General features: G+C 38.4%; 1 protein-coding gene across 1 annotated transcript in view; it reads right to left on the minus strand.

Annotated features, from left to right (window-relative positions):
* LOC123233568 (piezo-type mechanosensitive ion channel component 2-like) overlaps window positions 1-14,322 on the minus strand; it is a 107,647-nt gene that overhangs the window by 48,768 nt on the left and 44,557 nt on the right. Inside the window, exons 21-28 of the mRNA XM_044659639.1 lie at window positions 13,153-13,357; window positions 9,742-9,843; window positions 7,840-8,005; window positions 6,922-7,165; window positions 5,114-5,210; window positions 3,456-3,618; window positions 2,533-2,622; window positions 1,214-1,335 (exon numbers count right to left, since the gene is read on the minus strand). Of these exons, the coding sequence (XP_044515574.1) occupies window positions 1,214-1,335; window positions 2,533-2,622; window positions 3,456-3,618; window positions 5,114-5,210; window positions 6,922-7,165; window positions 7,840-8,005; window positions 9,742-9,843; window positions 13,153-13,357 (1,189 nt within the window). The remainder of the gene's footprint in view (window positions 1-1,213; window positions 1,336-2,532; window positions 2,623-3,455; window positions 3,619-5,113; window positions 5,211-6,921; window positions 7,166-7,839; window positions 8,006-9,741; window positions 9,844-13,152; window positions 13,358-14,322) is intronic.

The following is a 14,322-nucleotide window of genomic DNA, read 5'->3' on the forward strand; positions in this document are numbered from 1 at the left end:
TGCCACCAATTCTTTTCTTCATTTTCTGTTATGCTCTCATCATCTGCAAATATAGCAAATCCTCATTAGATGAGTGCTGCTAATTTAGAACGTGGGATGATTCTTCCCCACGGAGCCTACCTTTGCATTATCCATTAAGAAAAGAGTAGCTTAATCAAATGAATGGATTTATAAGGTTTTATAAAGTCAGTTAATAGAATTGTTTTTAGTTACATTCATCCCATATGACAATTAAAACTCATTCTTTTCTATTCAATAAAGCAGGTCCCCTGGGCACCTCTAATGAGTAATACTTCGTAAAAACTACTTTGGGATATTTTATATACTTTTAAACAGTGCAACTACATTTTGTTAAATAACTTTTTTAAAAAATCTACAGACATCACTAATTTAGATCATCCAATCTAATTTGCCTTAATTGGTGAGGTCAAATTTCATACTCTATGTAACCTTTACCTAATAAAAAGAAATGTAATTGCTTATCAAACAAAAACATGAATTCTTTCTTTTAATCCCCCCAAATTGTTTCAATTCAAGAAAAATCAACTTTAGAAAAATGTTCTATTCTTTGTCTAAACAAACAAAAATCACCCACTTCCTTTGGGCACCTTATCCTTTGATGATATATTTTGGTAAATCTCAAAAGCATAGTTGTCAAAGCAGCCTTTGAATTTCTGGGAAGCCCTATTACCACCAGCAAAAGAAAGGGTCTCCCCTCTGCTGGGGGCTCAGAGCTACAGTAAAAAATGTTTGCACTTGTCATTGGAAACCTAGATTTGAACCCCAATTTTGCCTCTGAGCTACGTATGTGGCCTTAGAGAGAGTTATTTAATGTCTATGGGCCTCAGCTTCCTCCTTTGTAGAATGAACGGATTGGACCAGATGACCTGTATGTTCCTTTCTACCTCTAAATCTATGAGACTATGATTTTACACTAACAAAGAGCCCTTATTGGATTTTTTTTGGCTTGGGTCCAGAATGTAAACTTGCAGTGCTATTTCAGAGCCAAGTCTGTAAGTATATGAGGTCAGTGGAGAAGCTGCTCTAGTATAGAAGTGTTCTCTGACATTTCTAGACTTAAGTCTCCTCCCTTTCTATCTCATGGAGAAGAGCAGTCTTGTAGGAGAAACAATTTAGTTTCACTATCTCAAACCCCAGAGATCCTTCTAGGGTCTCCTGGAATAGCTAAGAGCACCAATTATTTTATCTTTACCTTGTGCTTGTCTTGCTCCTGGTTTGGGAAGGTGGCTGTCTTTAATCTTTGAGGCATCAGGGATCTTATTGGTCTGTTGCATACTATCAATTTTCTTCTGTTTTGATTTGATTTTCTCCATTCTGGTGATGTAAGACAAGTTCAGAGACTCCTTCCCCATCTCCCACCCACAAATGCACCCAACCACCTCTCTGCCAAATGGGCCTCATCTCCTGCCAAAACTTCTTTGTGCTCCATGTTCATTTCAGAACTTATTCTCTCTCCTAATTAGCTAAGAATGGTAAAAAAGAACTCCATAGATGCTTTAGGAAGGAGTAGGTCTTAGATCAGAAAAGAGGGTAGATTGCTCCAGGAAGATTCATCATAGCAAAAGGGGTTGGTGTGGGAATGTGAAAAAGCAATCATGGTATTGGGAGTGAGATGAGGAAGGGAGGGGAGAACTGGATGGAAAAAAGAGGTTGGAAAGTAAGAGGAGATAAATGGAATTATATGAATTAAATCGATTCCTGGATTGGAAGACCACTTCTTAGCATCTTTGACTAATGGGCAACTCATTATTCACATGTCAAATTTAACAATGTGTACTCATGAATGAATGGAGTATTAGGCTTGTAGGAGATATAGGGAGTGGCAAAGCCTAATACTCCATTCACATGACCATCCTATTCAGCCTCATTGCTGGTCCTTTCTTTAAGTTCTGTTCAATGATTTGAGGAAAGGGTGATTTAAAGGAAGGATATTGAACACTGGAGTCAGCTAGGTAGAACAGGAGAGTGTTGGGCCTGGAGTCAGAAAGACTCATCTTCTTGAATTCAAATAATTTACAAACTGTGTGACCCTGGGCAAGTCACTTAACCCTGTTTACTATAGCTTCCTCTTCTGTCAACTGAATTGGAGAAGGAAATGGCAAAACATCCAGTACCTTTGCAAAGAAAAACCCAAATGAGGATACAGAGTCAGATATGAATGAAAATGACTTGAACAACAATAACATGGTACAATGAATAAAGTGCTGGGTTTAGTGTCAAGGAATTGGGTTCAAATCTTGACTGACAAAACTTGACCACCTGTGAGACCTCAGACAAACCATTTCTCCTCTCCTAACCTCAGTTTTCTCCTATATAAAATGAAGGGATTAGCTTTAATGACCCCTAATTTTCCTTCTAGCTCTAACTACGTAATCACAATTATCACAATAGAACACAATAATCACAATAGAAAAATGTACTGCCTGATAGAAAAAGAGAAGGAACAATGAAGTGGTTGGTTAATCTTTCCCATGTAGGAACAGGATTTAAATCATTGTTTGGTCAACGTACTGTTTCAGCATGGACAGTTTTGACTTTTCCTCTTCTTCTTCTCGAAGCACCAAAAACTTTTTTAACTTCAGGTCAAACATCTCAGCCCCTCTAAGTACACAAAGGAAACATTATGTTATCCTAGTAAAGGAAATCTAGTCAGCTTCCTTGGAGTTCACCGAAACATATAAGACTATTTTACCGTGTTTTGAAGGAATGCATTCATCATGAAAAAAATATTCAGTGAGTATGTCAAGTACAGTTCAATGTAGTAGAAATAGCATTCTACCAAGAACCAGGAGACCCAGGTTCTAATCCCAGCTCTGCCATTAATAATTCACTATGTAACCCAGGGTAGTCACATCACTTTTTGGAGACTCAGTTTTCCTATCTATAAAATTAAATCATCCAAAGTTGACCCTTTTCAGTCTTCTTATCTTTACACTCCAACTTATACCCTTTAATCCAATGACACTGGCCTCTTAGCTATTCTATGAACAAGACACTCCATCTCTTGGCTCCAGGAATTATCTCTGGCTATTCTCCCTACCTGGAATGCTCTCTTTCCCCTGTTCTTACTACGAACATCCCTGGCTTCCTTTAAGTCTCAACTAAGACCTCACTTCCTACAGGAAGCCTTCCCCAATCTCTCTTAATTTTAGCACTTCCCTCTGTTATTTCCTACTAAATTATATATATAGCTTGCTTTGTATATACTTTTTGCATGTTGTCTCCCCCATTAGATCGTAAGCTCCTTGAGGGGAAGGGCTGTTTTTTGCTTCTTCTTGTACCCCCAGCCTGGTACATGGTGGGCACTTAAGAAAATGTTTATTGAATTGAACTGAATCCTAGTTCCAAGCTATGACAATACTCAATATTCTGAGATATACTCCGAGATCCGACAGTGTCCATCCTGTGTTCAGTGGCATGTTGCCTGGATGTACCTGGATGCTAAGATGTCAGTAGCTTTTAGATCAGCCACAACATAAAGATGATAGTAACTTGTAAAAATCCTCCTCTGGATTAGCAAGAAGGCGAAACACATAGCATCCCATAGGATCCCAGCATCCTCTTCGGGAAGCTCACACCCTTCATCATCTGGAATAGCTACACAAGAAAGAACAAAAATCTCTATAAGAATTTCTACCAGGACAGGGTGGGAAGGGGAAGAAATGTGATCAAGAATAGAAGACATAATTAGGGCTGAGAAGAAGTGATTAGAATTGGAAAAGGATAGTCAAGACATCCCCCACCTCCAACCCTAAGCTAATACAAGACATTCTGTATCTATTGTTGCATGAACTTTGCTACTTTGCCATATTAGGTCTCAGTCTCTCCTGTAAGATAAGAATAACACCCAATCATGAGAAGAAATGGTGTAAGGACAAATGGAAAAGGAGGGTAGGTGCTAAAGAAATTCAAGTTGATCTGTAAGACCAAGAGTAAAAGTCTTTCCTTTCTCTTCTTTCACTCCTTTCTCTTGATCTTTTACAAGATCAAGTCAATTTTATCTATTGTCAGGCAGAATCCTTTCCTCTTTAAAGTGCATAAGGTCCTGTGCAATTAGTTGTACTGCCTGCAACTAACATATTCCCCTGAAAAAGTTATCATTTGGGAGCAGGCAAAGACACTGGTCAGTCAATGGACAATTCCAGTACACACTGGCATGACCCTGGATCTGAAAAAACACCTGATTGGAGTATTCCTCAAGGGATAGACCAGAAAAGTATATACCTTTTTCTCTTTTGTTTTAATTGTATAAGACCTTTTTTTTAGCATATGATACTAATTACATGGAAGTGATTTGTGGAGAAGTTAAATAAGAACTTAGAAAAAAATATGCCAATCACTGTGGTTACAGATGCATTTAATCTGAGCTCCACTAGTGTGAAAAATATAGATAATTTAGAGTACATTTCAAGCATTCCCTGGATACTCTCATATAGAAACATATCCAGTTTGAAAAAAATTAAGTGAAAGTGCCAGATCTATTTAATTGCTTTTGTTTTTAGGAAGATATTCTTGAGGCTAAAATTTTCTCCCTTGTTCCTTTTTTTTGTCCTTCCCTTTCCCTTCTCTTCCCCTCCACTCTTCTTCCCTTCCCTTCTTTCTCTCTCTCCTCTTCCTTCCTCTCTTCTTCCTTTTTTCCTTTCTTCCTTCCTTTCTTTTTTCCTCCCTTCCTTCCCCACTTCTTTCCTTTCATTTATCCTATCAGCACAGGAACCCAGTGAATACTCATTTACTAAATGAGTTCATGACATTTTTTTCTGAGAAAATGAATGTATTAAAATTTTAGGGCCAGTTTTGCTAATTCATAAATCATTTCATTTCCCCTCTACCATTTTTATTTCTTTCTACCATCACTCAACTTCAGTTCTTTAGTCTCAAAAGCTTCTCTAATAAGCTTGGTTTCTCTCCACATTCTTGTTTAGAATGAGCTGTGCTTAGTGAATCAACTTTGCGTGAAGCTTCTGCTCAACTTCCTTGGTCTTTTCCCTTTGGAAACAGGAAGAGAATGCAGGGAGATGGCACAAATGCCAGAGATGAGAGCAGTTGGTCAGTCACTTACACTAATGATCAGAAGAGCAGACTGGGTACTTACACAAGCTGTAGCCACCTATTGTGCAGTACATGCTAAAACTGTGAACAAGCCAGCAGTGGGAATTCAGCAATCCTTCCAGATAGGCACAAGCTCCAACCTACAAAGAAGGAACACAGGAAAAGCTAAGTACAGAATCCTAAGATGTCAAATGATTTTAAGGTTCATTTATTCCAAAGCTAAACTGGATAGATGAATCTCTGTGTGATTTCTGGATTTCTGCATTCATTGTAGTAGCCAAAGAAACAGTACAAGAGAAGTACTGGCTAGGAACAGAAGACCTAAGTTCAAGACCTTACCTTTGCTTTTGCTGCATGACCTCACAAGTAAATGAAGCTACATACATCTCACTTTCCTCTTTCGTAAAATGAAGATAACGATACTTGTCCTGCCTCACAATAAGGATCAAATAAAATAAGAAATATGAAGTTATATAAATTAATCAGCAAGCATTTATTTAGCACCATCTGTATGCCAAGCCCTGCACAAGGTGGTTATTCTTCAATAGTATTTAGACCTGTGATTTCACTGTGTACACAGTGCAGATCATAGCTTCTCCATGCCTTAGTTGATCATCTCATCAACAAAAAACAGTCTCCACCTTGTGGCCAATCTTCTGGCCATGATCTCTCCACAATTAGTTTGCTTGGTCCTTGGACCACAGATAGAATATCTTCGAAGCTTGTCCTGCTTGCTTTAGGACTTGCTGGTGCTTTGTGCATTCTAGCAGTCTTTCAGAATCCAAGATTCTCCACAAGTCAGGATGGAGCTTTGGAGGAGTAATTTAAATGGCATGCAGATTTACAAAATTTTAACAGTGGACTCTGAGAGGCAATGTGGTACAGCGGATAGAGATTTGGACTCAGAGCCAAGGAAACTTGGTTCTGACATACTAACTGTGTGCCCTCTGGCAAATCATTTGATTTTTTAGTTCTCTAGGGAATTCTCTAAGACTACATATTGCAGAGAAAGTGCTGACCTATACTAACAGGGAGACATTTTCTTATCTACACATTTTCTATCTCAAAGAAATCACATGCCCAGTCCCAAAAAATGATTCCCAATAATAGATTCTAGTCCTGATTTGCTAATTATTCCATTTCCCCTCTATCATTTTTATTTCTTCTACCACCACTCAAATTCATAGCTCTTTAGTCTCAAAAGTTTCTCTAAGAAGCATGCACTAAATGGTGACATTTTAGGCATTCTTTTGTGTTTTCTAGGTTAAAGTTAGGGCCTATACTTATGATTTCATTGATTTGGGAATTCCCAGATGGGAAAATTCTGCCAATGCAAGTTAGCACCTTCTCTGAAATTTGTAGTCTAACAGAGTTAGCTACTACTATATTGAGAAGATAAGTGACTTGCCTAAGGTCACATAGTATGTGTCAGAGGCAGGATTCAAACCCAGGTCCTCTGAGCTCTTAAGCCATATTTTATTATTATGTCATTGATGCCTCTTTGGGGTTCTCTATCTTGGTAAAATAGATGAAAATCATGATTTTTTAAAGCACACTCTCTTGGTAACATCTTTTCCTCTTTTTAAGGTCTTTTTAAAAAATCCTTATATTCTATTTTAATAACAACTCTAAGATAAAAAGTCCAAGGGCTAAGCAAACAGGGTTAAATGACTTGCTCAGGGCCACACAGCTAGGAAGAATCTAAGGCCAAATCTGAACCCAGGCCATTATGATTCCAGGTTTGATGCTCTATCTACTATGCTATCTAGTTGCCCCATTAAAAAAAAGATATTAAGAAGGCAGAGCTGGACAAATCAAACCCCAGGAGGTTATGTCAAGGCACAAACATACACTTAGAAGGTTCTTTGTGGCAATCACCAGAACAGTGTATATTATCAGGTAGTCCCACTGATGGAGAATAATTTTCACAGGTCTCAATAGGAGGGCCCTTCCATGGAGCATGAAGTAGAAAAAGGCCACCAGGTAGCCAGTACAAAGGATATTGATACGAGTTGTTCCCGTGAGGAAAACCAGGCAGAGCACAAACCAGAGGTGGTAGCTGAACACAATGGCTTTAGCCATATCCAGGTAGGACCTAGAGGACAGAACAGGTGAGTCAAAATCTAGGTAGACATTTGGGCTTTCAGAGGGTGAGATGACTCTGAGCAAGTATTCTCCTTTGTAAGTCTTAGTTCCCATATTTGTAAAATGAGGAGCTGAATGAAATGATTACTAAAATTTCTTCCAGGTCTAAATCCTATGATCGTATGGCCCAATAAAAGGAAAGAACTCAAAAAAAATTTCCAGGGATTAAATAAAATAACCTGGAAGCATTAGAAAGCTATTTACTAAAAAAAAAGATGGAATTGTAATAATAGCTAATAATAATAGGTAGCATTAGTATAGTGCTTTAAGGTTTATAGAGTACTTTATCTATTATCTCACTTGCTCCTCACAACAATCCTGTGATGTGCATGCTATTATTATCTCAAACTTACATTTGGGTAAATTGAGGCAGAGGTGGAGAGACTTGCGAAGGGTCACACTGCTAAGTAAATATCTGGGACAGGACTAAAACTCAAGTCTTCCTGACTCTTCTCTATCCATTATGTCACCTAGCTGTCTCTATAGGACTAGATTTCAAGAGGGGAAAGTTCAGACTGTTCTGAGGAAATTTTATTAAAGCAATAATTTTATTAAAGCAATAAGCATGAGATGAACCGGAGAGAGAATTAAGGTTCTGTGACTTCAGTGGATTTTGAGTCTTACCGGCAGTAAATAAAGTTTGGTATTGTAGTGAGCTGACTGAGGTCTTCTGGAATTAAATCTTGGCTTATCTCCACATTCTCTCCTACCTGCATTCTCACAGAAGCCTTATTCTCATCTTCAAATACTTGCCTCTGGAGAGAGGCAAAGAGCAGAAGCAAAAAATCATCTGTGAAGACATGTAGGCATGGAATTAGAGTCTTTGCAAGGCATTCTGCTCCAATTCTGCTCAAGTGTTCATGCAACCAGTTCTACTGAAGTCACTTTTCATGGGTCAAGTCCTTTAGGGCAGTAAAACTTTATACTCTAATAGAATCATTCATCCTCTCAAATCACTTTGTGAACTAATTCCCTTATCATCTCCCTTTTGGGAAAAGGTGAGAAAAAAGGAAAACAAAGAGGCTGTTGTGATCTGTAACTAGCAACTAAGTAGGACATTAACAATATCACCAAAGGGTCTGTGTGGAAGTCATAGCCAGGGCAGGGCAATCAGGGCTTTGCCCAGAACATGGAAATTTAGAGGATGCTGATAGGTCTCTAGACTAATCCTATGGAGCAATTAAGAAGCAAATTCATCTAATACCTAGTTAGCAGCAAAATACCTTAAAAATAGGAAGCTATCTGATAAGAAGACTTGGTCCCCATTCCCCATCACCACTGGCTGCTGAAGCCTAAGCGAGCTCTTCTCAGTCCTGAACTCACTCTGCTTTCCCACCAAACCTGCCACCACACATCTTCCTCCCCAGAAGTGGCCATGCAGTAGTCTGGTACACCCACTGATCTCCCCACTCTGTCTCCATGTGTTTCATGGCACTCATTCAAGGCACAGAATGGCTCGTTATGACATTGAGTCTATGTGGAATAGATATGGAGTAGAGTAAATTCCCCATTTAAGAGGGGGTTTAAGTAAGTTAAGTTTAACCCAGGAATGCAGAAAGCCCATAATTCATGGTCCATGGTTCCAAGCAAAACTCCAAGTCCAATTGGACCTTGAGTTGACCATCCCCCGCCCTCAGCACCAACTTTAAAAGCTCAGTTTTCAAAGAAAGTAATAGATTGTGTGTATGGTCAGGAAGTCTGCTGGGAAGGAGTTCAAAGAATCCCAGTTTTAGAGCTGGAAGAGAGCTTAGAGCTCATCTGGTTACCAATTCCCTCATTTTCCAATAAGAAAGGGAGGCTCAAAGAAGGAAGTTTTTGGCTCAAGGAGGCAAAACTGGTGAATGGCAGAATTGGGGGAAGTGTCTCTGTCTCTCAATTGCCAGATCAAAGCTCTTCTCACTAAACCACAGTGCCAGGGAAAAGTTAGGAGATGGAGGAATGGAATGAGAGATTTCCCTTTATTTCTTCTTCTTCACAAATAAGTAAAGCTTCAATAAATTGTTTAGAAGTTCTTAGAAGAACTGAGGCCACCTAAAGCAAAAAGTACAAGAATGATTTCTTTTGGAGGCAAGGAGCTTTCACTTTCAAAATATAACTTGGGAATATTTTAAATATGAAATGGGTTGGGTCTGGAGTCAGGAAGATCTGAGTACAAATCCAGCTTCAGATAATTATTACTTGTGTGATCCTGAGGAAGTCATTTAACCTCTGTCTGCCTCAGTTTCAACAAATGTAAAATAGGGGTAATAATAGCACCTACACCCCAAGGTGGTTGTGAGGATTAAATGAGATCATATTTATAAAGCACTTAGTATGTTCCCTGACATATAGTAGGTGCTTACTAAATGCTTGCTACCTTCTTTCCTTCCTTTTAGCGGTGAAGCTGTTGGAAGAGGGTGACAAACCCATGTATACTATAACACGGAACCACACAAGGTGGGAGTAATGCTTTACTAGACCCTGCAAAGCCCATTTGGTCTCAAGCATCTTTTAGGACAGTAGCAAAGAGAAACAGCAGCTACTCACACAGCAAAAAAAGAGCATCTGGTTTCTTGGCAAAATCTGGGAGATACAACCACTTGATGAGATTTGAATGGATTGCTGGTCTCATGGATCTCCACGGGTAATCTGTAGGACAGATTTTCTATTATAGTTATCATATTTTTAATCACGTTGAATCAATATTCTTCTAATGCATTTTTTTTGAGAGAAAAGCCCATCTCTGATCTCTCATTATGGCATCTGTGGGTGGGTAAGGGATGGGAATGGGGCAGGGAATAGGATATTATAGGAATTGTTTAGGAGCTAAGAGACCTTTGAGATTAAAAGAGCATAATAGAATCATCCAAACCACTCATTTTGTAGAGCAAGACACCGAGGTTCAGAAAGTTTCAGTGACTTGGCCAGGGTCACAGAACTAGTAAGTGACAGAGGCAAGATTCAAAGCCAAGTCCATCAAGACCAGAGCCAAATTAGCCAGGTTAGGATTTCATAACCTTTTACTGTGTCACGGACTCATCTGTAGTCAGGCAAAGCCCATGGAGATTTTTCTCAGAATAATATTTTTAAATGTATAAGATAGAATACAAAGAATTACAAAAAGAAACCAAAGAAAAGAAAGATGGAATTTTTTTTCCCACCCATATTCTCCAGTCCCAGTTTGCAGACACCGGGTTAAGAGGGTATGGTTGTTGGGGCTACTAGATGGCAAAGTGGATAGAGTGGCAAACCTAGTCTCAGGAGGACCAGGGTTCAAATCTGGCCTCAGACCCTGGACTTAAGTCACTTAATCCCATTTACCTAGCCATTGCCCTTCTGTCTTAGAATTACTAAGATAAAAATTAAGGGTTTAAAAAAAAAAAAGGCCTGGTTTAGTCTAACTTTCTTATTTAAAAAAGGGAGGACCCGGACCATGAGTTCTTGATGCATTTGCCAGCAGAGTCCAAACTCTGACAGGTCCTCCTGGAGAAGAGGAAAGCTCCCCGAATTTGGACTTAGCATCTGACATGTGTGTTGAATTCCCAGCCTCGCCAGGGAGAGAACATTTCGGAAGGGCAGATTATTTTACATCTCGGAAGGGCAGATTATTTTCTCTGCAGCAACTCAAAAAACTGTCTATAAAGGTTCACAATTGTCCTACTGATAAAAATAGAGGTGCTCTAAGTATTGAGAAAAGATTCAGAGCTGGAAGGAAACCTGAAGGCCGTCAAATCCAGCTCCTTCATTTTACAGATGAGGCAGCTGAGACCCAGAAAAGCTAAACCCAGGGAGACACATCTCCTATGTATTGGAGTCTCAGTTTGAACTTGAGCCCATCCACTAGGCTGTGGTGGGCCATTCCAATAGAAATAGAGGTTGCCATACAGTTCATAAGGATCCCTAGAGGGGCATATTAACATTCTGCGTGTTTGATTGCATTTTTATTTATTTTGTAAGATATTTCCCAATTACCTTTTAATCTGGATCAGGATGTACTCTAGACTGTTACAGACCTCATGTGTGTGACATCCCTGTTCTAGGCCAGTGATTAACCTGGGACGTGTGAAGTAATACTGAGAAATGAATATTGATAAAAAGTATTATTTTGAAATCTCTACTCTGGTTTTTTTTCCCCATCTGAAGCAATAGAATACAGCAGGGGAAACCCTGGGAAGCCAGAGTGCTAGCTGTCTGACCTGAATCTCACCTTGTATCTCCATGACTTAATTTTCTTCCCTGCCAAAATGGGCCTGCTGTCTCCCACTTCATCTACACACTCCCCAGACTTATTGTATTGGCTGAAGCTATATAAGACAGAAAACCATGCTCAGAACAACTGGAAACACTAACCAAATGCTGGGTAATTTTATTTTTTATTAAATGATGTTTTTAAAATAATACTGAATGGATAGAGTCTGAATGCAGATCGAAGCGTATCTTTTTCACCTACTTTATTCTTCTTGGGGTTTTTTGTTTTGTTTTGTTTTTTGCAACATGGCTGATATAGAGACAGGCTTTGCATGATTTCACATGTATAACTGATATCATGTTCCTTGCCCTCACAAAGGAAGGGTGGGAGGTGTAAGGAGTAAAAAAAGACATTAACTTTAATCTTACAGAGGGAAAGAATTCAAAACTCAAAAAAAATTTTAAATGCTAAAAAAGGTTTAGTTTTTAGAAATAAAATATATCAACATATAAATTAATTTCTATACCATAAGTAATTATATAATATTATATTAGTAAATAGATAACAATATAATAATATGAATATATATTTATATAATAAATATTATATAAATATGTTACTTATATAAAATAAATTTAAAATAAATATAAAATAAAATATATAATAAAACTAATAAAAATAACTGTAATTATTGATAAATAAATCTATAATAAAATATAGATGAATATGGATACAACTAAACTTGTTTAGGAATATCTTAGCTTTTCAGGATCATAGATCAAGAGATTGAAGGAACTTTCATCTCTTCACTTTACACATGAAGAAACTGAGGCCTAGAGAAGTTAGACTTGCCCAAAGCTACCCAGGTATCAAGGGGCTGAGTGAGGATTTGAATCAGGCCCTGTGATTTCCAATCCAGGAATCTTTCCGCCGCCAGACTCCAGACTCATACCTCCTGTGTTAGGTGGCTCCCAGGATAGAGCGCTGAGCCTGGAGTCATGAAGACTTGAGCTCAAATGCCGCCATGACATTTAGTAGCTGAACGAACTTGGACAAATCACTTAGCCTCTCTTTGCCTCAGTTTCTTCATCAGAAAAATAGGGATAAGAATAGAATTTACAGTTATTATGAAGAGCAAGTAAAATAACATATGTAAAGTGCTTTATAAACCTTAAAGTCCTCTCTAAAGGCAAACTACTATTATTTTTAAATTTATTTTTATTTTTATTTTATATTATAGTTATATTTTATATTATAAACATTTGTTTATTTATTTATTTTGTGTTATTAATGTATATTATTTGTTGGGGCAGCTAGGTGGTTTTGTGGCTACAGCTCTGGGTCTGGAATTAGGATGACCTGATTAGGATGACTTCAAACATGGCCTCAGACACTTCGTAGTTGTGTGGCCCTGGGCAACTCACTTAACCCTGTTGGCCTCAGTTAACTCTGTCAAGTGAGCTAGGGAAGGAAATGGCAAACACTCCATTATCTCTCCTAAGAAAACCCCAAATGGGGTCACAAAGAGCCAGACATGACTAAAATGACTGAATAACCACAATAATAATAATTATTATTTAAGTTAAATTATATGGAAATTACTTCTTTACAAGGAAAGATACAGTCAAAGTGTTATGAGAAATCTGAGGAGAGGAAGAGCCTTTTTAGCTTTTTTGGGGAGCTGAACACTTGAAGGGCTCTGCCCAGACCCAAGGACAAGAGCAAGGTCCCCGTTCTAAGATGTGTGCTCAGCTATCCGATGAGCTCACCTTTGCAAAAGGCTGGAGGGATTCCAACACATAAAAGGTACTGAAAGGTCATTAGACTAGCAAGAAACCCGCAGTAGCTTGGCCAGGCCTCAGCAATTGCTTTCCTCCTCCGAAGATGCAGCAAATAAATCAATGAGCAGACGTGGACCAGGGAATAAAAATCCATGCGGTGTCCTGCGACAATCAGAACGGCAACAAAACACATCTGGAAGGCAAATAGAAATTTAATAAATAATTGAATTAAATATGTGGGCTGATGGGAGGAGGGCCACTTCAGTGTCAGAGTCTAGAAGCTGTATTTCATTGTTTCTAACTCACTTAATAAACATTTATTAAGGACTTCGCATGCCAAGCAATTGAAGGAAACCATAACTGAGAAGCAGCTCAGTGGTGTACTGTACTTAATTCCCAGCCTAGATGTTGGTGTTCAGTCATTTTTTTTTTTTTATTATATCTGACTTTTCCTAATCCCTTTTGGGGTTTTGTTGGCACAGATACTAGAATAGTTTGCCATTTCCTTCTCCGGTTCATTTTATAGATGTGTAATTAATTTCTATATCCTTGAACTACAATTCCCAGCATCCCACTTTCAGCCTCACATTACATCCTAACTGTTTTGGAGATAGACTTTCTGTAACCCCTCCCCCTCCTCTCTCTTTTCCCACAAACGCAGCTGGGAAAAAAACTGCTCTTTACTCAGACTTTATTTTTCCTCTACTTTAAGTGATTTTTGATAAATCTTATAAAATATAATACTTGGAGTTATTGGATATTAATTTTAATCTTACACAGATGAGAAAACTAAGGCAAACAGGATTAAGTGGCTTACCCTATTTGGGGTTTTCTTGGCAAAGATGCTGGAGTGTTTATCATTTCCTTCTCTAGTTCCTTTTACGGATGAGGAAACTGAGGCAAACAGTGTTAAGTAACTTGCCCAGGGTCACACAGCTAGTAAGTGTCTGAGGTCAGATTTGAACAAATGAAGATGAATCTTCGTGACTTTAGTCCCAAAGCTCTGCCCACTGCAACTACCTATCTATCCCAAATCAGATGACTAAAATTCAAATCTCAGCTCCAACTGGTGATCTTGGAGAAATTCCTTAAATTCTCTGAACCTGTTTTCCAATATGTAAAATAGTACTGCAAATATAGATCTCACAGGATTCTTAA

This window comes from Gracilinanus agilis, chromosome 2, assembly GCF_016433145.1.
Source record: "Gracilinanus agilis isolate LMUSP501 chromosome 2, AgileGrace, whole genome shotgun sequence".
Classification (NCBI taxonomy): Eukaryota; Metazoa; Chordata; class Mammalia; order Didelphimorphia; family Didelphidae; genus Gracilinanus; species Gracilinanus agilis.